The 25619-nt window shown below is 33.7% G+C and overlaps 4 protein-coding genes, 1 long non-coding RNA gene and 1 other non-coding gene across 8 annotated transcripts; 3 read left to right on the top strand and 3 right to left on the bottom strand.

The window, feature by feature from the left end:
* Nucleotides 1-993: 993 nt before the first annotated feature.
* On the top strand, nucleotides 994-2372 carry LOC112327818 (uncharacterized). Its single transcript, XR_002982189.2, has 2 exons — nucleotides 994-1167; nucleotides 1492-2372. It is a non-coding gene; the product is annotated as an uncharacterized LOC112327818 (long non-coding RNA).
* A 403-nt stretch (nucleotides 2373-2775) lies between these two features.
* LOC7468693 (pentatricopeptide repeat-containing protein At3g29230) lies at nucleotides 2776-4672 on the bottom strand. Of its 3 annotated transcripts, none has more exons than XM_052453849.1 (2): nucleotides 4499-4672; nucleotides 2776-4321 (listed from the first exon to the last, which is right to left on the bottom strand). In XM_052453849.1, exons 1-2 carry the CDS (start codon nucleotides 4606-4608, stop codon nucleotides 3106-3108), a joined length of 1326 nt encoding a protein of 441 aa, XP_052309809.1. In that variant the 5' UTR covers nucleotides 4609-4672; the 3' UTR covers nucleotides 2776-3105. The 3 variants fall into 3 exon arrangements, with proteins under 3 accessions (XP_052309809.1, XP_024458507.1, XP_002309680.2); XM_024602739.2 differs by having other exon boundaries at nucleotides 2776-3821; nucleotides 3933-4672; XM_002309644.4 differs by having other exon boundaries at nucleotides 2776-4672.
* A 132-nt stretch (nucleotides 4673-4804) lies between these two features.
* Nucleotides 4805-9758, bottom strand: LOC7468694 (eukaryotic translation initiation factor). Its single transcript, XM_002309645.4, has 9 exons — nucleotides 9476-9758; nucleotides 8950-9021; nucleotides 8627-8722; nucleotides 8200-8373; nucleotides 7818-7915; nucleotides 7570-7657; nucleotides 7129-7479; nucleotides 6796-7038; nucleotides 4805-6246 (listed from the first exon to the last, which is right to left on the bottom strand). Exons 1-9 carry the CDS (start codon nucleotides 9614-9616, stop codon nucleotides 5209-5211), a joined length of 2301 nt encoding a protein of 766 aa, XP_002309681.1. The 5' UTR covers nucleotides 9617-9758; the 3' UTR covers nucleotides 4805-5208.
* On the bottom strand, nucleotides 9111-9225 carry LOC112328085 (small nucleolar RNA snoR103). Its single transcript, XR_002982736.1, has one exon. It is a non-coding gene; the product is annotated as a small nucleolar RNA snoR103 (small nucleolar RNA).
* Nucleotides 9759-12262: 2504 nt separating the features above from the next.
* On the top strand, nucleotides 12263-14873 carry LOC7468695 (phospholipid hydroperoxide glutathione peroxidase 1, chloroplastic). Its single transcript, XM_002308675.4, has 6 exons — nucleotides 12263-12726; nucleotides 13120-13196; nucleotides 13384-13445; nucleotides 14106-14224; nucleotides 14308-14475; nucleotides 14656-14873. The coding sequence occupies exons 1-6, from the start codon at nucleotides 12484-12486 to the stop codon at nucleotides 14683-14685; spliced, it is 699 nt and encodes a 232-aa protein (XP_002308711.3). The 5' UTR covers nucleotides 12263-12483; the 3' UTR covers nucleotides 14686-14873.
* An 814-nt stretch (nucleotides 14874-15687) lies between these two features.
* Nucleotides 15688-18631, top strand: LOC7489159 (probable folate-biopterin transporter 6). Its single transcript, XM_024603785.2, has 4 exons — nucleotides 15688-16359; nucleotides 16439-16540; nucleotides 17634-17804; nucleotides 17928-18631. Exons 1-4 carry the CDS (start codon nucleotides 15703-15705, stop codon nucleotides 18543-18545), a joined length of 1548 nt encoding a protein of 515 aa, XP_024459553.2. The 5' UTR covers nucleotides 15688-15702; the 3' UTR covers nucleotides 18546-18631.
* The last annotated feature ends 6988 nt before the right edge of the window (nucleotides 18632-25619 follow it).

The raw sequence follows: 25619 nt of genomic DNA on the forward strand, positions 1-25619 counted from the left end.
CTTCGATATTACGGAGGAAATAATAAACAGGCTATGTTCCCTAACTGCTCAGGAGGTTGCACCATGGTGGGGGGCTCAAGGATCAATTAATTACAGAAGCTCAACGACACCGTCACCAGGATTAAGGCTGTGATTCAAGATGCCGAGGTGAATGTTATTTTAGTATACTTGTGTGGGAATTAATAAATATTTAATTTATTTTTAATATTTATATAATATTAAATTAATGTACCTGGAATAAAGATAAAGTTAATGAGACATGAATATTCATATTGCATTAAAATAGTATTTCTAAAATGTTTTTAATCGATGCTCTTTTAAATACTAGACGGTCATTAGAGCTGTACATATTGGTACACATTGTGTTTTTTTTTTTCATGAAATGAAGTAATTATTCTTATAAGTTAAGATATAAGTGATACATAAAACTAATATGGAAATAATTGTCATAAGATATGCACACTAAACTGACCTACATGAGAATTTTATAAGAAAAAATCACTTATATCTATGGAAAGGCTCACACAACAGTTGTGTAAGTTATTATTAGACTTGAGATTATTAAATTATCTTATATAAAAAATGTTATGTTTTGATTCTGTTATATGTAATTTTAATTGAGATAACAATAACAAAATATAAATTAATTACTAAGTTGTCTATGTAATTTTTTTTAAGGTTTTTCAATCTTATAAAATAAATTGTTTGATTTAGACTTGAGTTGTTTAACTGCAATCAACTCGTGCGTGTGAAAAATTAATGTCCCTAAGATTGATGTGATTTAAGGTTCTTGATTTATTAAACGCAATAATGTCTGGTATCAAGAATATCCCTCTCTAGTCAATAATTTCAGGGCCCGTGGAACTAGTCGAGGTGCACACAAGCTAACCCGGACACCTACATTAATTAAAAAAAAAAATCCCTCTCGATAGATATTGATTGTCGATATTTACTAGGTTTGTTGTAACCTTACAAACATGTTTGTTTGTTTGGCTGTTTTGCTTCTCCATCAATATCCACGCCTTGATGTTTTCTCTTTGAAATTTGTTGTCACTTGAAAGAAGTTTCTCCAAAACTAGTTAGCAGGACTTGACTTGGGAAGTACTTGTGTGAAACTTATTTGAGATATCCTTCCTAGCTATCGAAAAAACTTATTTGAGAAAAAAGGTCTGTACTTCTCCAATATAAAATATATATTTTGGTGATCAAAATCACTTTCTTTTCTGATACTACACGTAATATTTTGGATTGTCTTGTTTTGTTTTATGGAAATTAATATTCATGTACAAGTTTAAAACATGTTGAAGGGTTTCTTTACATGTTTCCCTGGAGAATATCAATGCATTTGCTTTCTTGGACTACGGCCTTTTCCAGTTTCTCGACGGTAGATATTAGTTCATTGCATAAGAAGAAAAGCTTCTTGTGATTTGCTGTATAAACATCGAGAAGAAAAACATAGCAATAGATGCTTATTTCTTTATTTTGTTGCAGGAGACTGCCGATTACGCTGGAATAATAGAAACTTCAGAGGGAGCAAAAGCCAGGGCTCTCTGCCTAATGCTAATGTGCGTTCAGAAATTAAGGATCTTGAACAAGTTCGGAAGAAGAGGCAGAAGAAGGCAGACAGAATTTCTTATACGAAGAACAGAGGTTCAAAGAGTAGAAAGTTTGGTAAAAATGGAAAAAAAGGGGGCAAAGCTAAGAAGTAAAAGCGGCCAGATTTGATCACATCTTGAGGCACGTCATCTTTAAGAACAAGGATGCAGGAACTATGAAGAGGTTCAAATTCGGATTGCCTCATGATTCTTCTCAAGAGGGCGTTTAAGAAGAAAATTCGAAAGGGGCATTGCAAAAATTAATTTTGATCTCAACAAATGTCCGTAAGCTATTTATATGGAGAGCATAGTTTGTAAGCACACTGTTTTCAGACCAAACGCCACATTTAGATTCTCCATCCGTTCAGTAGTTGAGTTTTCCGATGGGTGCCAGGCCTACGAGCCCAATGGCAGGAGAAGCTCCCCCTAAAGAGCAATATGTAAAATCTCTGACAGCGGTGGACTCTATGGTATTTTGAGCTGAAAATTGTGCACATACGTTGGGAAAAATCCAACTCAGCTCTAGAAAAGTCCAAATTTTGATCTTGCAAATGCTAAATTGTTGCAGAAAGTTAAAAGTAATCCCAGATGTGAACTTGTATAAACCAATGGAAACTTTGAAGTGGGAAATTAGATAGCTTGTTAGCTACCTGTTTGTTTCTGTGCTATAGTTTTCAGTACTCTCTCCTCATTGTATTGCTTTTGTAGTAGGGTGAGCACCCACTTTGTGCCTTTTGATAATGGAACTTGGATTGCTCCATGGTTTTATTAGTCTCATTTTGTATTTGACAAAGATGTGGAGCATGACATCATCTTCTGCATAGTGATAGGTCATAGGAGTTCTACTGCTTTTGCATTTCCTGTTCCTTGCCGAGGAAAAACCTGTGTTATAAAACCTGGTCTTGCCTAGTAGGTTAACATGATGATTCGTTATTTAGAACTTCACCGAGCTGAGTTTTTTTTTCAAGTTGGGTAGAGTTAACCTAACATGTTAATTCATGATCTAATCAAAACTTAGATGAGATCCGGTTTGATTTTTTTAAGGAATTGCAGAATCACATCATTTCAAAACTTTTTTAAAGAATTCGTGCAAGTCATGGCTCTGAGTCTTGGACCAGGTTATGGGTTAGGCTTAGATTTCTTGTAGCTGATGGGGAAAAAATAAGCTAAGACCAGATCATAATAAGAAAATTGTCAGTGTTATTAGAAAAATTGGGACAAAATAACATAGTCATGAGATCGCTGAGTATCAATGATAGGACTGCACCTAACTATTTGGGCCAGTGGTAGGCACACCTCCAACTAGCAGAAGGCAAGTTTTTCCTTGACACAAGGCCAAGATCAATTAGGCATAGTTTATCAATGCAGTGCACCGCAACAAAAACATTATTTTTTATGTTTTTGTTGGTGAAATGCAGTTTGCACCGTTGTGTACTGTGTTGCTAAAGGGGCACGTAGTAAAAAAACTGTCTCTCAGAATTGGCACCACCACTCACATTTTAGCCGATTTTTACCCAGCCAGGAACTTGTGAAACTTTCCATTAACTTCAACCACACTGAATCCAGCAGTTTTAACAATGCCTGTGTCATTCATCATCTCTCTCCATTTGTTCGCTTCTTCCCATTGACCACATGATGCATACAAGTTAGAGAACATCATGAGCTCTCCATCGCTAAGGTAGTTACCCCTAGAAGAAACAAGCTTTACAACTCTCTCACCAACCTCAAGATCCTGATGAACTATACAGGCACTAAGCAAAGCACCCAAGATGGCTTCTCCTGGCTTGAATGGCATAGTTTTGATTAGTTGTAATGCGCAATCAAGATGCCTTGCTCTACTAAGAAGATCAACCATGCATCCGTAATGCTCTATTTTGGGAGATATTCCGAATTCCTTTTGCATGCTATAAAACAATTGGCTACCTTCTTGCACTAAACCTGAATGGCTACAAGCACTAAGCAAGCCTATGAAGGTAATATCGTCAGGCCTTGTATGGTTCTTTCTCATCTTGTTGAATATATTGAGAGCAGCATAGCCATGGCCGTGAAGTGCAAGCCCGGAAATCAATGCATTCCAACAGTAAATATCCTTAACTTGCGACTTGTAGAAAACCTGTAAACCTTGCTGTATGCTTCCACATTTGGCATACATATCGATCAAAGCTGTTGTTACATGGGGACTTGATGCAAGTCCGTTATCAATGGCATATATGTGTACTTCGGTTCCTTTTTTCAGCGATCCCGAATGGGCACATGCAGATAAAACACCAGTCACTGTAAGATAATCAGGCAAGCAATTTGTAGTCTTCATTTCGTCAAACAAATCAAGAACCTCACCATAAAGTTGATTTTGTAGAAACCCTTTTACCATTGTATTCCATGTGATGATGTTCTTCGCTGGCATTTCCCTAAACAAATCACAAGCTCTTTCCATATCCTCACCTTGGATATATGCTGATATCATTGAGTTCCAAGAGACAATATCTTTCTCTGCCATGTTATCAAAGATACTTCTCGCAGACAGTGTCTTTCCAATGCTTGAGTACCCAGAAATCATGATATTGAAAGATGAGAGGTCCTTTAAAGGCATGGAATTGAACACTTTGAGTGCATCATCCATCTGATCAGTAGAAGCATAGGCATCTAAAATGGAATTCCAAGCAACCACATCTTTGACAGGCATCTTCTCAAACACTTTACAAGCATCAGCAACGCAACTATGAGACCTGTACATGTTCAGCAGAGCAGTTTGGACAAAAACATGGCTGGAGAAACCTGCTTTTATTGTCTGGCCATGGAGGGCTAGCCCAATACAAGGACTAGACCAACTCCCGGCTGCTTTGAGTAAAATAGGGAAAGTGAAGTTATCAGCATGAAAGCCAATTTCTTGCACATTGACATACGTTACCATAGCTTGAACTGCATCACCATTGAGCACGTGTTTCTTGATAATCTCATTCCATTGTCGCATTTCAGGGGACGGCAAGACGCAATTGTAGGCCAAGCCTGCCATTTTTAATTGACAAAACAATCTAACGCGGTTCCAAGGTTTTGCTTCTCCAGTCTCCTATAACCTGTTCACTGCTCCTTTCAATCTAACTGATAGATTTTGCAAGGAGAAAAGCCAGACAGGCAACTTGTGTGGCAAAAAATTGTGGACCAAAAGATTCTCAAAGGATAAGGTGAACATTCATTTAAGCTACAAGACAGGAAAAAAAACATCATTTATGAAGAAAATTGGGCCCCTTAAATGGGCAAGTATCAAAATTTTCAACTGTGGTACATGACTTGAAATCTAATGTAAGAAACTGGAAAATGTGAAAGTCTTTTTTTGATCTCGAATGTCCCGGGGGAGACTTATTGGGCACTCGAGAAATACAGACGTTTTATGCTTCTAACATAACAAGCAAATATCATGAGAAAACCATGGAAAATGTACAACTCAATTAAACTATCTGTTGTTCTTCCTGGTCTGCTTCTGATATGCGGTAATCTTTAATATCGGGAAAGTTTCAGTGAATTTTGGAAAGCAAACGGGCAGAATGGTTTGGTTTCGTAGGTTCCACAAAGCTGCACAGCTTCCCATTTAAAGCTAACGAGCACCTTGCCCTAATTAAGAGAACAAACTCTCACACGCCTGAATATTAGAACCCTGTGTTGCCAACACTTCTTGCCCTGAAGGGTTTGAATTGATGCTCTTCATGGCACAGTCAAAGATGGCTTTCCTGAACCTGTTATCTTCCACCTTCTCCAGAAGTTCCTTCATGACCTCAAAGTCCAGACCCTGGACCACGACCAAGTTCCCAAGAATCTCGCCAAAGTTATTTGGTGCTTTGGGTAAATCAATGCCAATATCATCCAACAAGGATCCATAAAGAAGGCAACCAGTTCCAATATCTCTAGCTGTTATGACATTTTTAGTGAGCAAGAATTCAAGAAGCTTTATGACAGGTCCCACACATGGTGGGCTCTTCTCCAGTGCAAGGGCAATAGCTTCTTTAGCAACCTCAGGGTGAAAAGCTGGATCTTTCAACTCCTCCACACATTGCAGTGCTTCATCTAGAATTCGAACACTGAAATATTCTTCCAGCAGAGAAATGGTTTTTCTGCGAAGATCTTCAGGATTTGACCTTGTAGTAGGAGCTAGTGGCTTCTGAGGAGAAGGAATTGTTGGCACAGTTGGAGCAACAGGCTGAGGAGTTTGACCTACAAGTTCAGTTCTTGTATCAAAACCAGGTCGGGAAGGAGTGCCACCACCCTGCAATAAGGAGTGTGTATTCCCATCTATGACACCACCACTTCCCTGGGGTAAAAGTCTTGCATTAATCGATGGTGATTTGTTGATCAAGGAAGTGGGGATACGCCCAGTGGACTGGGTTGAGCCAAAATTATTTCCCCTTGGCATTGTTCGAGTTCGAGGAACTTCCCAGTTGTCAGAATCAAGCCCGGGCATTCCAGGCATTTTCATCATCCCAGGCATTCCAGGCATCATACCCCCTGCACCAGGCCTGCCAATGGGGAAACCACCAGGACCCACACCCCCAAATGCAGTAGCATTACGACCATTTCTCATGACTGCAGTTGCACCTGGACGCAATCCAAGATTCTTCTCTGCTTCTGAATGGATTTCAGAGATTGTCTTTGCTTTAACCTATAACAACAAGGATCAGCACAAAAGCCTTCAGTTTTTCAAGCATGTTAGAATTTAACACGTCATTTAATGTTTCAGTTTTAACAATTTACAGAATTTCAGCAGATCTCGTATTCATGGAAGAATGAGAACAATTTCAAAATGGGAGACTACAAAACATCCAGGGGTTCTGTTAATTTTCAACCTAAACTACAACTTTATAAAATACCATCCCTTTGATTTTATACCATTGCCTTTCTCCATTAAACTATCGGCATTACCTTCATATTCTGAGCTACGTTTTACAATATAAATAGTTGAGGGTCTTAAAATGATGTTTTAACTTTTGCAATATCCCCTGAGTTTTAAAATATTTTCAATCACCCACTAAATGGTGAAGTATCTTAACAGAGATAGAACAAACCTAAAATTAAGTTTTCATAGTTTACCCTACTCAAAATATTACCATCCTCTACATGAGTAGATATGCTGAAAAATCACAACCCCCTGTGCCCCCACCCCAAAACAAAAGGGCAAAGAAGAAAAGTAGGGAGCGCATGGAAAATTAACCTCTTCACGCCTAGGAACCCAGCTGTTGGCCCGGAGATCAAGAACATCACGAACCACGAACCTAAACCGTGGTGCAAGTTGTGGATTTGTTGTCAGCTCCTTCAGCCTGCTGAAATATACATCATTAACTTGCCGAGCTTTTGGATTTTTATCTAGTTGCTTGCCTATGGTGTTAAAAAATTGGCATATTGCCTCGACATTCTCTTCAGCTGGGCATGTCTTATTGTCATCCCCCAATAGTTCCTGCATTGCACAAGATACACACACTTAGTCACTTGGCAATCTAATCATGGCAAAAAAAGAGTGAGGAAAAATTTTGATTCCAAGAATGACCTGAACAATATGATGGACAATCTTTTCAGGCACCATCTTCTGCTTCAAAAGTTCCCCAATAAGGCGCATGTTCCCAAGAGTTCGCAGCCTAACCAATCGTTCCTTATCCCTGCGTTCCATTTCTTGTTCAGGAGCAGTCAGCTTGCTAATATCTGCCCTCAGATTGTCATCACCTTCAAATGCCTCCTGGCAATTGTTCAAAAGAATCCGCTTAAAAGTGATTTCTTTCCCACCAGGCTCATCAGATGGGAATGGATGGAGCTTCTCGTTAAGGTCAGAGCATAAAAGAGCATACATGGGACAGAATGTTGGCTCCAGGACTGCCTTGTCAAATATTAGTGAGATAACACCCTGAAATACAAACAGCTCCAGTTATATTATTGACTATAAAATTAAAAATCACTGAAAATCTGAATGACTGAAGATATGTATAATGGGAACCTTTAAAATATCAGGTGTTGTGATTCCAGAATCAATCAGTTGCCCCTTGAGAACATCAAACTTCTCTGGTGTCAATTTGTTTAATATACTGCACAGAAAATAGAGCACTAGTCACAACATAAAGCACTAAAAGAAACTTCTCCACTGAACACATTCAAAAATTGTTTCCAAGGTCAAAGCCTCTAAAAATCTGGGTCCTTTTCTTTTAGGAATGTTAGAGTTAGCAGATCAACTAAATGACTAATTACCCTTTCACTGTCTTCAAGACACGTTCCTCCTCAGAGAGAGTCCCTCTTCGAGCTGACCATGGCACTTCAGCCTTGATCAGAGCAGGAGCAGGCCCTACCTGGTTTGAACAAGATGTTAATACCCTTTTTTCAAAAAGATATTGAAATCAGGCTACACATGCATTAAAAATGGCAACCAAAATCATTTCCAAAGGGCATCAATTATTCTTGCTTTCGTAACAACCAAAATCTCACTCTCCTGTCACGGCTATCTATGAGAGAGAGAACCTCCATGTTGTATCAATATCAACAAAAAATTTATACTAAAACATAAAGACAGTATTAATACATTTTGCATTATTAATAACTATGAATTTCTGAGTGAACTAACTAGAAATGTTACCCCTTTATTAGCAGTGATTTGAGCCCTCGCAAACTGGGAGTTTAGCTGGTCTTGCCGATTGGAGAACTCCTTATTTCCTCGAATTGCTTCCAAAGATTTTTCCTCTCCAAATGCTCCTGACCTATCACGCCAATCACGCTTGTCTGGCTCAGAATAACGACTTTGAGATTGAGGCTACACAAAGCAGAAAAAAATAGATTAAAGTTATAATTGTTTGGTAGCTATAAAAATAAACATAAGAAAAGACTTGTCATAAGAAAGTTTGTCCAGTCTACACACAGGCACAGGCACCGAAATGAAAGCAAAAAAGAAAAGGGAAAAAGATAGAAAATTACAAAAATCACATCTTGACAGCAACACCTAATTTTGACATGTAAAATAACAGTATAAAGAGAGCATGAAGAAAAGATATAATCTGAAAACTTACGCTGCCATCTGCACGGCTCCAAATTTGATCGTCACCAACAAACTCGGACTCAATTTCTTGTCTGATCTTCAGAATATCCTCTGGAACGTTTTCAATCTAGAAAAAAAGTGCAACCACGTGATGTTAAGATGTAACCAGTTTGCTTTTATTAAATAGGAAGCATTAAAGCAGTTGGTCCATATTATATACCTCAGCAAATTAAAATAAAGGGAAAAAAAACTACCCACAGTTTAGCCTTAAACTACAAAATAATTCTTCCAACTAGCACTCAATAATTAACATGACAGAAAAAAAAAAATAGGAGAGCTGATTGTAACACTTACCTCTTTAAACTGCAGCAGCTGGTTTCGCGTGTAGCGAATGCGCTCATGGTCTTCAAACCGCAAGTCACCAGTCTATTCCACAATAGCGATCAATCAGAAGGATCAAAACACATATCATACAACATGCTGCTGCATCTCTAATTTTCTCTAAAGGGGTGTTTTCATGTAATGTAGGTTCTTTATGGGCATCACTAAACTCCATGAAAACCCACCTAAATCCCACATACAATCATTACTTTTTGTCCATATTTACAGAAGGTAGCACAAAAACTTAAGTGCCCCGCCAAGAATTAGGACAATTCTAATCATATTCTCACTTACAATTTTCACACCATTCCGAAGATTGCTTCTTTTAAACAAAATAACAATATTGGCAGTAAAAACTTGTAAAAAAATAAGCTTTTAACGCAATTACACAATACAAACCACAAATAACTGACAAAAACAATGAAAAGATTGAATCTTCTAAAAAAACCCAGATCTAGGAACATGAAAATTGAATTAAAGATTGAATCTTTTCGGGTACCTGGAAAGAGGAAAAGGATTGAGAAGCATCAGAAAGAGAAGCAGAGTCAAGGCGAGGGGTGAAGAATCTGGTGCCACGGGTAGCACTACTGCCACCTCCTCCTCCTGGTCTCAAGCTTATCACCGTCTGATCTGCCTGCATAACTCAAACTTCAATTGCAGGGTTTTAAAATTTAAGATTATTTTTAAATAATTTGGGATAAAAAGAAGGAGAGGGGTTTTGGTTTTTCCCTCTCTGTCTGCAAAAGAGAAAGAGGAAGCCGAGGCTATGAGAAAAAACCCTTTTTATGGTGCTCCTGTACTAGCTGTTTCTTCTTCTTCTTTTTTTTCTTTTTTTTATTTATTTATTTTACAGTATTGGAAAACTATCTAAAAAAATAAAAATCTATATATATTATGGGTTGTCTTTTATATATTTAGTGATCACTTGGAATTGTGGTTAAATTTATTTTTTATCAAAATTTAAAATTTATTTTTATTTAAAATTTATTTTTTAATCATTTTAATATATTAATATCAAAAATATATTTTTAAAAATATATATTATTTTAATATATTTTAAAAAAAAATTAAAAATAATATGTATTATACTTTTAAACATGCTTTTAAAGAACTTTTTTAATTGAGATGGATGGAGTTTATAGCAAATAAAATTATAGTAATTTTTTTTATTTATTTTTTATTTGAATAAAAAAATAATAACTTAATTTGATTAAAACATTGTTATATGGTATTAAAATTTAGCCTTTAATTATTCTGATCACATGAATATATCAATTTAAGTTAATTATATTTAATTTAAAATTATATCATTTAAAAATTTAAAAAAATAAAAACTTTGTTTTGAAAAAAAATGAGTGGAATTTACTAACCCCTGTTACTATAAATAAAATTAAAATTTAATAAGAAATCCATGAGATAGTTTTTTGTATATACACTATTAATATTTTTTAAAAAATCTTTTTTGTACTCCAATAATGCTAACAGGGATTTACAAAGTAGATGTTTTGGGCTTAATTATTCAGCTCAGTTCCTTCAAGGGAGTGCCTGGCCCATCACACCCATGTGGGCTTGTGGCAAGGTGAGAGAGGCAGAAACAGTCACTGCCCATGTACTGAGTTGTTAGGTTAACTTAAATAAAAATTTATTTTAAAATAACATAGTTTATTTCCTTAAAAAAAATTAAGTATTGATTTGGTCAAAGTTAAATCAAATTTGTTTTGATAAATTAAATTTATTAAGTCAATCTTACTTAAATTAGTTAACCAAACCGAGTTAGATTTTAATGGTAACTTTTTTTTTATAAACTAAAAAAAAAGGTTATCATTAAAATAATATCCTATAAATTTAATCTTAATCGATGTATAAATTAACTTGAGAATGTCTCTAGTTTGTTTGGTGTTTGATTTTTCTTTATATGACTTTAAGTGAACTTAATTTTAGTATACATAGCTTGGTTTAGAAAAAAAAAAACTAATTCTCAAATCCAAAACAAAACAAAAACCATGGCTCTATTGATCATCCCTTCCCATCCAAAATCAAGTAACATTCCTCTTTTATTTTATTTTGTTAGCATTTCTAGTGTTTGTATTTGCATGATTCTGAATAGGGTTGGTTTGTCGATGTAATATAATTTATTTTAAATCATGGTTGAAATAATAATAATAAAATATTATTTTATTTTTCATTCTGGTTTGAAATTCGACATACACTATGAATAAATAGAATTAAGATAGTGTTTGAGAGTATGATAACGATTATTTTTCTAAGTGTTTCTCGTTTAAAAATTTATTAAAATAATATTTTTTTATTTTAAAAAAATTATTTTTATATTAATATATCAAAATGATTCCAAAAACATGAAAAAAATAATTTAAAATCAAAAAATCAAAACAGCTTAGGACTTTTGTTCTAAAAATTGAGGGTTGAGATATAGGTGAACAATGACAAAATACATGGATAATGGATATAATAGTGGATAGCTACCAGGGCAGGGTTTGGTATTATTGAATAGAGTCAAGATACATGGATATATCAGTGGACACGTGGACCAATGTTGCTTGATCTGGGTTGGTTTACTATCCAAGATAGAATTCTGGTGTGGATGGCAATATTTTTTTATTTTTTTTGCTAGGACATTATTTTTTGGAATAATAATTTATATAAATTTATTTTATTATATTTTCCCATAGAATTTAATTTAATGTTTTATAAGGATATTTGTTTTTTTTCATGGGTTCAAATACTAGAACCAATACTTAAAAATAAAAATTGCTAAAATCATCATATTGCAGCAAATCAATATAAAAAATACATTATTATTGAATAAAAAAAAATATCAAAGAGTATTTATTATCATGGAATAAAAAAAAAATCTAAAACTCATTGTCTAGAATGATTTTAATATTTTTTTATTTAATGAAAAATAATATTTTTGAATGAGTTTATTAAGAGTGCATCTATCATATCAAAGAGAAAATTAATAATATTTCTCCAAATCATTAATTAACTCCACAAAATCAAGCATGTCATGTTTTTTTTAGTGAATATTTAATATTGTAATAATTTTTACAATTAAATCTTAAAAAATAATTAAAAAAAAATACATATATCTAATTAAAACAGCTGCGAAATGGATACGTAAATGGTTTTTTTAACCTTCACCAAAAGAAAAAAAGAAAAAAAAAACATTAAAACTTGCAATCTGATGTGATACATATCAAGATTTTTCAATGCAGCAATGTTTTATTGGATATGGGGATTAATCTTTCAAATCCAGGGTCAACTTTCAGACAATGGACTCTCATCCATGTAAGAAAATCAAGCAAGCAGACAAAAGGCAGACTCGTGGAACATTCACCTCCACCACAGACTTCACCTCAGAAACCCCAACATCGAGTTCCAACTTCTAGCTCCAGTTCACATGCTATTAGGACACAAACATAAGCTTCCATCGCCCTAGAAACTCTCACTAACTCCCAGAATCCGCTGATCAAACAGTAGTACCACATGGCTTCCTTACCTTTCTCCTGTTCATCCGTACCGGGTTTGAAAATCCATCCAAACCCTACAAAAATGGCTTTCTTTGTCACTTCCATCAAGTCCTCACTTGGGCCTTCCAAATCTGCTTTTTTGCAACGTGGGTTTTCTTTACAGTCTCCAAATCTTCCTGGGTTTGCCTCTAAAGCCCGGTCCTTTGGTGTTTTTGCTAGAGCTGCTACAGAGAAATCTGTTCATGACTTCACTGTTAAGGTAGTAGCTCTTTTGATAAAGCTTTTTGTTTTTTTACAGTACTGGTTCAACTGTTCAGTTTATCACCTTTTTGAGTCATGGAAGCTGGGATTTGTTTTGATTTCTCTTGCTTGATTTAGGAGTTTGGACTTGATTGTTCATGAGGTTGTTAGGTTTCAACTTAGTAGATGTAAAGATAAATCTTTGCTGTTTGAATTGGTAAAAGTTTTGAACTTGAAATGTTTTTGCACTTCTTGGACTGGTAGAGTGCATAAGAATCAAGAGCTATGCACTCTGGAATATAGTTTTTGTGGCTGTAAGATTTGAAGATCCTAGATATTGATTCATAATTAGCCCTGAAAATATGAAGATGTAAAGTGAGGAATAACCTTTTTTTCCATTTACTTGATGCAGGATATTAATGGGAAGGATGTTGCTCTTAGCAAATTTAAGGGGAAAGCTCTCTTGATTGTTAATGTCGCTTCGAAATGGTACTCTCTCCTTTGAGAATGCTTTATTCTGTGATCTGATTTGTTCTCTCATAGTTGGTTGATTAGCTTGGTTTGTTACGTGTCTTGTATATGAAGAACATATATTTCGAAGTTGTACCAAATTTTTATTTATCTACTTTTTTCACGACACTTGAGATCTTATTGGAAGTTTTTGTTCTGACTCCAGTGGTTTGACATCATCAAATTATTCGGAACTCACACACATATACGAGAAGTACAAAACTCAAGGTAAGCTAAATTTTTGTGAGGAAAGCATTTTGATTTTTGGCTTTTTAGTGCCTGCAACCTGATTGTTTTGGAAAGAAGTTCTGCTTTTGTAAGCTTAATACCTTTACGATGAGGCTGTCGATGGAATTGGTGTGATCTTTCGCTCTATTTGATATGTTCTTGCTTTCTTTTGGCACCCAAAGCCTTCACACATCTAAAACAGGTGGCTCAATTTGTATGTGGGAGTGATAGGGGAGTGGTATTTGAACTACTATTTGAATAGGGAGTTTGTGCCCGTCTCATGCATGTTATATAGATTTTAATTTCTGCTATCCCTAGTTAATGAGCAATCTAATGTTTTGTCATGCACCTGAAGCTCTTCTGACATTGTATTCGTGTGGTGTCCTGCAACTAGTGGACATTGAAAATCTCCAGGATCATAGCAGGCTTCTATCTTTGTTAAGATTGTAAGAGTAACAATATTGTCAGATCAATAAATTTACGGACACCATATCAATATAATGAAGAGAACATCCCTGGGGATATTTCGATATCCACACCATTAAGTAGCATATTTGCATCATCTATTTACTTGATTTGAGAAATTTAAAGCAATAGTGAAAAGATCTCTCTTTCATTAAATTGATGAAGCTAATCTCTATTATGTAACTTTCATTGCAGGCTTCGAAATTCTGGCTTTTCCTTGCAATCAGTTTGGTGGGCAAGAACCTGGATCAAACCCTGAGATTAAACAATTTGCTTGTACCAGGTACAAAGCAGAATTTCCAATATTTGATAAGGTAAGCGGAATTATTCTCTCCTATTTTTGTAAAATGTCTCTTGGAAAAAGAACAATTTAATTACTCAAGGTGTTGCATGACAGGTTGATGTGAATGGACCAAGTACAGCTCCAGTCTATCAGTTTCTGAAATCAAGTGCTGGAGGATTTTTAGGTGATTTGATCAAGTGGAACTTTGAGAAGTTCTTGGTGGACAAGAATGGCAAGGTTGTGGAGAGATATCAACCAACAACATCACCTTTCCAAATCGAGGTACACTTTTCTTCTCTTTTCAAGCATTTGGATGTTCTTTGAATTCTTCTATGCGCCATGACTGATAGGAAGTGGCAACATCTGCTCTTATAAACCATGCCACCTGCATACCAATCCTGTCTTCACATTTCAAGTATCAACCAGCTTTCTTAAAAATTTTCTTCTCTTTTCCTGTTACAGAAGGACATTCAGAAGCTCCTCGCGGCATGAATGATCGCTGGCAGCAGTGACATGTATGAGATGTATCATCAGTACTAATAGAAGAAACACAAATCAATACATGTAAATTTGTGCTCCAGTCATAACAGTTTGTTTATATACAAATGTTTTCTGTAATAGGAATCTAATATAATAGTGTTTCAATTGCCAGAAATTTTTGAAGTTTCTTTTGTTCGTTTTGTCGTCGTGTTCTACTTCTTTTTTGAGACCGGCTGTGAAGTGTTGATTGATTTTCATTAACTTATAATCTGTATTTACGAAGTCTACTTCTTTACCGCCTCAGATTATAAGTTTCAGTAGTAGCTTTCTAGAGTGTGTTTTTGGTGATATATATTAAAATAATATATTTTTTATTTTTAAAAATTATTTTTGATATTAATATATTAAAATATCTAAAAATATTAAAAAAATATTAATTTGAAATAAAGAAAAAAGTAAAATAAATTTAAATTTTTTTAAAAGTATTTTCGAGGTTTTTATATTTTAAAAATATTCTTAAAAAAATATAAATTATTTTTAACCGTATTCAAAGAGATCTGCATACCCTCAAATGCTTTAAAAAAACAGAGAATATCAACCGAGGAATCCAATTCCATCTGTCGAATGGGGAAAAAATATCATTTAATTGACAGGGTTTTGCACGGAGATTCCCGAAGATCCATTGAAATAAGACTTCCTTAGATAATTTGGGCAAGCTTAAAGCCTGTCCTGTCTTCCTGTTTTGTAGGGTTACTTTGTGTTGACATCTTTGGTAACTTTCCAGAGAGGCAGATTTAATTGGTCAAATACTCATGGCGAGTTGTAATTTAATATCCACGCCAGGGGTACCCCCACGGTTTCTCTTTTTTAATTAATTAAGCAATAATCACACATGGGGGATCATGGAGTCCCAAACCTCGTTCTCAAGTTTTTGAAGTCAACACCCATTGCTTCTCAGGTTCTCATTAACGTTTTAATTCTCAACAGCCATAGCATTTTCAATTGCATACATTCCTCCAAGCCTTCAACATGGATCCTCTTGAAACCCGAGAGCTAGTGGAGAAATCTCCAACAGATTCCTCAAAAAAAGATGATTGTCAGTCATCAAAAACATGTTCAAGAACAAGTCCTCTCTACATCCTCATGGAGCCATTTCAATGGCTACAAATGCTGTCTTCTCAGCTAAACCCCACATTTATTTTTGGTGTAGTTGTGGTGTATGGTTTTAGCCAGGGCTTATCTAGATCTTTCTTTAAAGTTGTTACAGACTACTACTGGAAAGATGTTCAAAAGGTTCAACCATCAGCAGTGCAGTTGTACATGGGCTTATATTACATCCCATGGGTCATGAAACCAATTTGGGGTCTCTTTACTGATGTTTTTCCTGTCAGAGGATATAAGAGAAGGCCATACTTTATAGTGGCGGGTGTTCTTGGTTGTGTCTCAGCGTTGATGATAGCTCTTCTTGGTAAGGTGCCTATTGCTGTGGCCTTGAGTTGCTTGATAGGTATAACTGCTGGGGTTGCAATAGCAGATGTGACTATTGATGCCTGTATTGCTAAAAACAGTATTGAGATCAGGGCATTGGCACCAGACATGCAGTCTCTATGTGGGTTTTGTTCTTCACTTGGGGCTTTGATTGGTTACTCTTCTAGTGGTTTTTTTGTTCACCATCTTGGACCTCAGGCAGGTTTATATGTTTCATTAAATTAATCTTTCCTTTCTTCTTGTTCTTTGCTTGATAGGGAAGTTCATGCTTTTGCAGGTATCATTGGTTCTTTTGGCAGTCCCACCAGCTTTATTGATAGTGTTAGGATTTGTGATCTATGAAGTGAGATCTACAAGTCTCCAATCTGAGAAGAAGAAGGTAACAATCCACCTTATTTTCATTGTTCTTTTGATTCTGCAAATTAATGAACTGGAACAACCTTCTCTCCTATCAAAAACTGCACAAGTGCCTGACTTACCTATGTCAGGGACAACTTGACAGTTTGTGTATCATGGAGTGCACTGTTCATATAGCATTTTCCATTTTAATTGTTCTTGCATTCAAGATATGCTTATGGCCTTTGTTTAAGTTGAATTTTCTTTGCCAATTTAAGCCTCTATATACTGTTTGCAGATTAGCACTCGAGTAATTCATGATTTCTTGCTTTACCTTTTCCTCGTGCTCGGAGCTTAAAAAACCCAGCATGCAATAAAAGCAAGCCAATCACCTTCTTAAGAAGAAAGATCTTCTTGGAAAACGGGTCATTGGATATCTAATTTGTTGATTTACCTTGTGAGTAATTTCGGCAAAGGTCGGACTAGTTGAAACCTCACATTAGAAAAGCTATCCTTTTGTCATCAAATATATTAAACTAAGCACCAGATGCCAAGCCATAACATCAGAGTAACCGTGTGTATGCCATTGTAATGCAATGACAGAGAGCTTTGCTTTCAGATACTACGGAACTATGCTGCCCTGTTATTGTTCTTTCAAGTCTAGAAAGAAAAATGGTCTTGTATGCATGTTAGTAAATTGTATCAGTTGCTGCCTACAATGAGTGTCACTTGGAGTTCTAACTGATTCCTTTTCCTTCCCCAGATATCAACTAGAGATTAAGAAAATTAAAAGTGATTTGATCTCTCTCTCGCGTCGAACCTGCTTCCTAGAAACCTCCTTACATTATTCACTTGCATTCAAGTTTTTGTCTTGGTTCCTGGTTGACAGGAGGGCTGAAATTTCTTCCTGATTTAACCAAATAGAAAATGGTTTACCTATATTATTTACTGACAGTTAGCAGTTCTCAATTTGAAACACTTTAGGCCTGTTCATCGTCGATTCTGTGTATTGACTTTTATTATTAAGGCACCGACAGTTCCTCACTCGAAAAACAGTCACTCGTTGTCTCCTTTCTTTTATTATGATGATACTTGCAAAGTAAGAGACCATGACTTCAGAAATAATATGTTTGCAGGCAGTGGAGGGCTTACAAATAGCATTAAGGGGCATGTCGAAAACTATTAAGCTGCCGCAAGTGTGGAAGCCATCACTGTACATGTATCTATCTTTGGCTCTCAGTATAAGTACTCATGAAGGGCACTTCTATTGGTATACAGATCCTAAAGCTGGTCCTGCATTCTCACAGGTCCATCCTACTTTCTATAAACTACTCATCTCGAATCCTTTGACATGTCTTGGCATTGTACATCACCTTAATCATAGTTAGCAATTCTCAATCCAACCAAGGTTTTGTTTTTCCTGTCAACAGGAGTTTGTCGGGATAATTTACGCAGTTGGTGCATTGGCTTCTATTGCTGGGGTTCTGATATATCAGAAGGCTCTGAAGAATTGTCCATTTAGAAGCCTAATCCTTTATGCACAACTCCTATATGGCATGTCCGGAATGCTTGATCTCACCTTTGTCCTTCGATGGAACTTAGCCCTTGGAATTCCTGATTACTTCTTTGTTATAGCGGAAGAATGTGTCACTCGAATCATATCCAGAATCAGGTGGATGCCAATGATTGTGTTAAGCACCCGGCTATGCCCTCTAGGCATCGAAGGGACATTTTTTGCACTATTAATGTGCATTGATAGCCTTGGCGCCCTCTCTTCCAAATGGGGAGGAGGAGTTCTTCTTCATCTATTTCATGTCACAAGGACTGATTTCACAAACTTGTGGCTGGTCATTCTCATAAGAAATTTTCTGAGGTTTGCAACACTAGGTTTGATTTTTCTTGTTCCCAGGGGTGATCAAGCAGATAGCTTGATCCCGTCGGATATCTTGACAGCAAATTCTGCTGCAAGTCTAGATGATGATGGCTTGGAACTTGTTCCTGTTAAGGAGACAAGTGAAGAAGTCCAGTTGCTTATTGACGAAAAATGATGTGCAAATTTTTTGAATTGAGGGTCTGATATAAATACTTTTGATTCTTTGAAGGACCATTTGAGCATTTGATTAATTCTAGCATCAAGGTAGTATCTACGGAGGTTTTTGGCACGGCTTCTATTTCTGTTTTTAGGTGTTTTTAGCTCAAAAATATATTAAATAGATGTTTTTTAGTGTTTTATGATGATTTTAATGTGTTGATAAAAAAAAATCTGAAAAAAAAATTATTTTAATATATTTTTAAATTAAAAAATTATTTTTAAAGCATATATCATACTATTATATATCTTGGATTGTTCAATACGATGGTTACATATTAGAACTTGAAGCAGTGTTGTAAGATTGAGTTAGTGAAAAAAAACTAGTTTTTTATTTAAAAAAAAAAACCTAAAACGATGTCTCATCAGAGAGTTTATATAAAATAAATTACATATCATTTAACACAACATGATAATTGATGTATATAAAAAAACAATATAAAAATGTAATCTATAAAATGAATAATTTTATACTTTAAACAAATTTGTTTCTTGGTAAAAAAATGTATAAATTTATTTTAAAAAATTAATCTTCATGTTACATTTTTTTTTTCATAAAGGTTTGATGATTTTCATTTTGTATCGAGTCATGTAAAATAATAAATTAAGTTTAAAATATTTATGAAATTACTGTAAAGAAGTAAGGTATATATATGTCATGATATTAAATATTTATGAAATTGTTTCATTTCAAGGATTAGACAAAATAATGGATTGAAAAAAATAATCCTCTATAGAAAAGGTTCAAATGTAAAATATCTTGTGATTCAAAATATTATTTTACAATAAATTCATACCTAAGTCCGGGCCCAACCTGAGCACAGGCCAACGCGTGTATAGGTTTAAACATAAAGCTTGCTTTGCTTAGGACTTCTTTTTTCTAAAAGCTTGGGTACCTTTTGAATTCAATTTTAATTTCTTAACTTTTCACTTTATAAACACTAAGAAAGTTTTGTATCTTTTTTATATGGGATAGAGTTATTTTAGAGAGCCAACCAATGATTGTTTGAAATCAATTTTTTATTCACCTATAATTTGTTTAAATCGTGCTAATGTTTCATGTTAAAGAGCTTATGTTGGAGATTAAATTCCAACAAAGTTTTAACACAAAAAATGAGTTAATCTCACTTTTAATTTGGTTTCAAATGTGTTCATTAACCATGTTATTAAACAAATTTTCCAACATCAAACACCACTTTGCTCTTTTTAGCATTATTATGCCATGAATTTTTTGAGATTCTACTAAATTTTATTAGTAAATGCTTAAGTCAGTTTTTGAGTTTGGTTGCTCAAGCGATAAAGTACGTAAAAAATTAAGAAGATAAAAACAATGTTATATAAAGCTACCTTATTTTTTATATATATTATCATCCCCCCCCTCTTTGTAAATATATATGTTTAAAAGACTTTTAAATAACTAAAGACAGTGTAAGAGTTTATCTATGTCTTTGCATAAAAATATTGCTTTTATGTACTTACCTTTGAATACTTGTCTTTTTTTGAATTCATGAGAGGTTTTTTTTAGACAATTTATCACGATACTTAAAGACAAGTGCTCACAATAACCTATAGATGGTTGGTCATGGGGACTTAGAGACAAGTGGTCACGAGGACCTGGAGATAGATAGTCATGGGGACCTAGAGACACAATAGAGATTCAATGGAGATTTCACCATGAAAACTTCTTTAAGACATTTCATGTTTGGATATATATTGTCATTTTAAAAGATGATGGAGATACAATTTCTAAAATTTATCGTATTTGAGGTAGTACATCACGATGACTTTTTTCTTTTTGTTCATATTGTATCTCTTCCTCCATAAATTATTGAAGGTACCCTTTAAAGATCAATCTTTTGTGAGTGCATGACACTCTTTTATTTCGTGTCCATGACCATGGTGAAAAAGACAAAACTTGTTGAGGTTTCTTGTGTCTGAGCCACTTTTTATTGGAGGTGGATATTGTAAGAAGTCTTTTCCCTTTGTGACAGCCAACACCTTAGCATGTCTCATTGTAAGAGGTATAGTCATGATCTTGGAGGATGACAAGCGATCATATATGTGTTTCTTAGTGATTTTTTTAGATGCTTTTGTTAGAGATTGATGGCTTGATAGAGACTCTTCTTATGTATGGAAGCGTTGGTGACCTTATCTGGTCACACTAGCTTCTTCCACCCTGATGCAGTTTTTCATCACATGTTGAATGCTAATGAGATTTTCTTTTCAGATAATGTGTATAACTTTACCTATAAGGAATAGTTTTACACTTCGTTGATCAAAGCTTTGGTGATGATGAGTTCAAGCAAATTTTTCACGCTTGGCATTTTCTCATTAAGTCTTTAGAGATATGCCTTCGTGCTTTCATCACCTCATTGTGTGATGGAAAAGTGCTTTGTGGTGTTGTTTTTGGTAGGAATGCTGGTGTTGAAATGAGAGATGAGTTTCAAGCAAAGATCTTGAAGACCTAAAATAAAGCCAGGTTTAAGACTATAATATCACACCCTAGCAAATCGATCTAGCAAATCGATGGAAAGTTGTAGGGAAGATTCATTCTTTATTATCACTAGCTCTAAGATGTTTCTAACATTTTGCATGTGCTTCCTCAAGTCAATATGATCATTATAGTTGTTTAGGTTGGATTTAGCAGCGACATAATTCTTGGCGAGGTGAATGTGTAACACTTTGTGACAAAGTGGAGACTCTTCCACTTGGTAGGAATGTTGTGCAAAAGTTAGGGTTGGTGTAATCTTATGAATGTCATGCCTAGTTTTTTTTTTTTGTGACGAGAGCATACAAAAGAGAACATCAAGACTCAGAAGAATATTGGTGGAGATAGCCATGTTATGGCTTGGATTTGCTAGGGAGTTCTAGCTCATTTGAAGAGTTGGAGTATGATGCATATTTGACATGTTGTTTTGTCTAGTTTCTTGTTGAAACTGAAATTGTCTTTGTGCATTGAGTTGACTTTTATATTGGTTATACTGAAGAGAGCGAAGCTATTCCTGTATAGCTAGAAATGTGTTATTATATACTTACTCTTGTTGGGAGAGTTGTTGGATACCTAAGAAAACTGAAGTTCTTGTGGGGAGATCAATAACTCTCCCATATAATAGAGTCTTGTCAACCATGTCACATTTTTTTTTATATAGAAATTATGAGAAAATGAATAAGATTTTTGTTGAGTTTCCCACAAACATCGTCACAAATAAAGTCATTAAAAAACCTCACATATAAATAAAAAATTTTATAGGTCCGACTTGTACCTACAAAATAAGTCCCTCATGAAATGAAAGAAACTCTGATGCTTAAATCAGTTTTTAAGTTTGGTTGCTCAAATGAATATGTAAAAAATCAAGAAGATGAAAATAATATTTTTAAATAAAAGATATGTGTGTGAAGAGATTTGTTTATTATCTAACGGAGAGGTGACCCTAGATATTGTTAAGATGAATCATCATTCTTCTCTCTTGCTAAACCCAATAATATATAGCTTAAACTGGAAAATATCTCAATAATATATTAAAAATATGTTGATGAAATTAGCTCTCTCTCTCTCTCTCTCTCAAGTTTGGTATAAAATGGTATATCTCAATCTTCACCTTTTTTTCACTCAAACTAAATATATATATATAGCTTGAGAACTTCCAAAATAATCTTAACTATTAAAAGGATGATATGATTTTTTGATTAACAATCACGCAAAAATTATTGTTTTGTATTGCTTACAATTTATAATTATTTTGTTATTATGTATTCTTGTATTCATTTACTGGAAACATTATGTGTATGATACCTTTTTTCAATAAGATATCTTTTCCTTTGCTCCATCAGATTCAAACATTTTTTTAAAAGAAGAAGAAGACGAAATAGCATGTCAATTGTCATCTGAAGTGATGCTAATTGGAGTAAATTACAAATTGGCCCTCCTTCTAGTTTATCAATTTCATGTTTTTTTTAAATTTATTTATATTTATTAAAATAAAAATAAAAAAATAAAAACGATAAAAGATATAAAAAATGGCAACAAAAGAAGATATCCTTTTGATGCTTGAGTTCTTGTTCAGCTTTATCCATATGCATGATTTTCTATGATTTTAGAAATAGTGAATGTGGATAATAACAATATGTTTTTACTTTATGTTTTGTTATTCACAATTTCATATAAGATCTCTTATTGTTTCATCGTATTTAAATATATTTTTAAAAATTAATTAAAAAAGTTATTATTTGTAACCAAAATCAATTTTTTTCTATCCAAGGACAAAGAGTATTGTTCTTAAGTGTCTATTTTAGCATGCGATAGTTTTTGTTTTGGATGTTTTTTAAAAGTGTTTTAGGCTTGAAAACACATCAAAATGATTTTTTTAATTTTTAATTTTTGATATTAACACATCAAATCTAACAAAAAACAATATCAATTTCATATATTTTCAAGTTAAATACACTTTTAAAATGCACTCAAAAACAATTTCAATTATAATGCTAAACATGTAATAATCAGATAAACTTTTTAGATTTAAAGGATTAAGAAAAATAACAATAATTAATATGTATTCAGTATTGTAATAATTTTCATGGTTACAATTTGAAAATAATAGATTTAAAATTTTTATAAATTATAGTTTTTTCTTAACTAAATTTTTTAAAGAAAATTTTCAATGATATATATATATATATATATATAAGAAAGTTAAATGACGTGGAGTTTTCACTGTAATTGTAGACACAGATCATTGTAGATTGCGACAATGAAGTTTCATTATAATAAAAGCTAAATAGTGTGGGGAAATCACTGTAGATCAAGAGACATTTCACTGTGGATTATAATAGTAGTTTCACTTTTAATTTCTTATATTTCGTGAGCAGATAAATGTTTCTTTGGCTCTCTTCTATAAAGGCAATCAAGTTTTTTTAATTTTCAAGTATAAGCAAATAACAATTTTAGCCTAAAAAGGACAAAAAAAGAAACTTTTCCTTTGGGGGTATTTTGGTATTTTTACTTGTGTATTTTGTGTAATTAAGAGGATCATGAGGGGCATCTTAGTATTTTCACATTGTATTTTGTATTTTTTAATCAAAAAGTTGTTGGAGCGCGTTTTCACACGTCCCAATGAGTGGGAGGCGCCCACGCCTTTAAGGAGGCGCGAGAGAGACTTCCCGGTGGTCAAATCTATCCATGTGTCGTATCACTGGATGCGCAACCATGCCCTTTTCCACATGGAGCGGCGCGTGATGACATATCATGGTTGGATTGCCGTTGGTGATCGATTGTTTGAGTTTTTTTATTCTTTTCTCTTTTCTACCAACTAAACTACAATATTGCCTTTTTTGTTGTTGTTTGCTGGGTCTGATATCATTTGCCAGATTCAAGTCGCTTGGACGTGACATGACCACCAGATCCAATTTATTTAGGCCAATAAACTTTTAATATTTTTATAATATTTTTTAAAAATTGATATATATATATATATAACCCGGGGTGTCCGGGCCAGCTTACGCGCATCACGACTAATCCCCGAACCCACTGAACACCCTGCAAGCCCAGTAGGCAGGTAAGGCACCGCGGGGATGACAAGCGTGCACGTTGAAGCTTAAACCCAGGATGCAAAGGTATAGAAAGTTGGAAACCCTGTCAAAATTATTGGGCCAGAAGCCTCGGTGCTAAAAAAAAATTGATATTGATATGACATGAAGCGGCAATATAATAATTAAAGAACTCTAAAACGCGTGGGATATTCACTGTAGCAGGGTTTTTTTTTGTAGCAGGTTTTTTTTTTGGTTTGTTTTTTTTACATGTTTTTTTTTTTGCTTTTTTTAACCCAAAATTGATTTCTTCTTCTTCTTTTTTTTTTTTAAAAAAATTTTTTTGTTTCAAAATTATCTTTGCTAATTTTTTAAAATATTGAGCTGGTTGAAAATTTAACCATGTAGTTTTTTTCTTTAAAACATTGTGGATTGCTATAATATTCTCATACATTGTTTTTTTTTATGATTTCTTTATTCTTTTTTTTTTCAAAATAGTCTTTGTAGATTTTATTTTTTTATATTAAGTTGGTTGAGAATTTAGCTTTGTAGTTTTTTTTTAAAAAAAAACAATATAGATTGCTACAGTGTTTCTCCTACATAGTTTTTGTTTTGCTGCAGTGTTTCTCCATATATTTTTTTAAAAAATTATCTTTATCGAATTTATTTTTTCAATATTGAGCTGGCTGATAATCTAGCTTTAGCTTTCCCTATATATATTTTTTTATTTTTCTTTTTTCCAAAATTGTCATATTTTACATATATTTTTTTTTCAGAATTATTTTTGTTGATTTTATTTTTTTACTATTGAGCTGGTTGAAAATTCAGTTTTTTTGTCTTTTTCTTTAAAACACTGTAGCTTTCCCCACGTGTTTTTTTTCACTTTTGTTTCCTTTTTTTTACATTTTGTTTTCATTTCTTTTACCCAAAATTGACTTTTTTTTTAGATAGCCTTTGTCGGTTTTTTTTTTATATATTGAGCTGGTTGAGAGATTAGCTTTGTAGCTTTTTTTTTTAAAAAAAATACTATGGATTACTACAGTTTTTCCCTTACATGGTTTTTGTTTGGCTACAGTGTTTCCCCCATATTTTTTTTTTAAATTATCTTTGTTAAATTTATTTTTTCAATATTGAGTTGGTTGAGAATTTAGCTTTAGCTTTAGCTTTCCCCACCTTTTTTTTTCATTTTTTTAAATTTTCCCCACGTTTTTTCATTATAATTATAATTATAATTATAATTATAATTATATTGTATTATATTATATAACTGTTTTTTTCTTTTGTTTTTTCTTTTTATTTTTTTAATGAATTTTTTTTGTTTGATTTAATTTGTTAATGTTAAATTTTTTTTATTTAGTTATCAGATTTTCATGATACGAATCTCGGGTTTGATGGGTTGACCTGATTTGACGAGTTATTTTTTTCATTTAGTTTAGTTTGTTAAAGTTAATTTTCTTTCTATTTAATTATCAGACTTTCATACTTTCATGACACGTATCCTGGGCTTGAC

The sequence above is a fragment of the Populus trichocarpa genome, chromosome 6, assembly GCF_000002775.5.
Source record: "Populus trichocarpa isolate Nisqually-1 chromosome 6, P.trichocarpa_v4.1, whole genome shotgun sequence".
NCBI lineage: Eukaryota > Viridiplantae > Streptophyta > Magnoliopsida > Malpighiales > Salicaceae > Populus > Populus trichocarpa.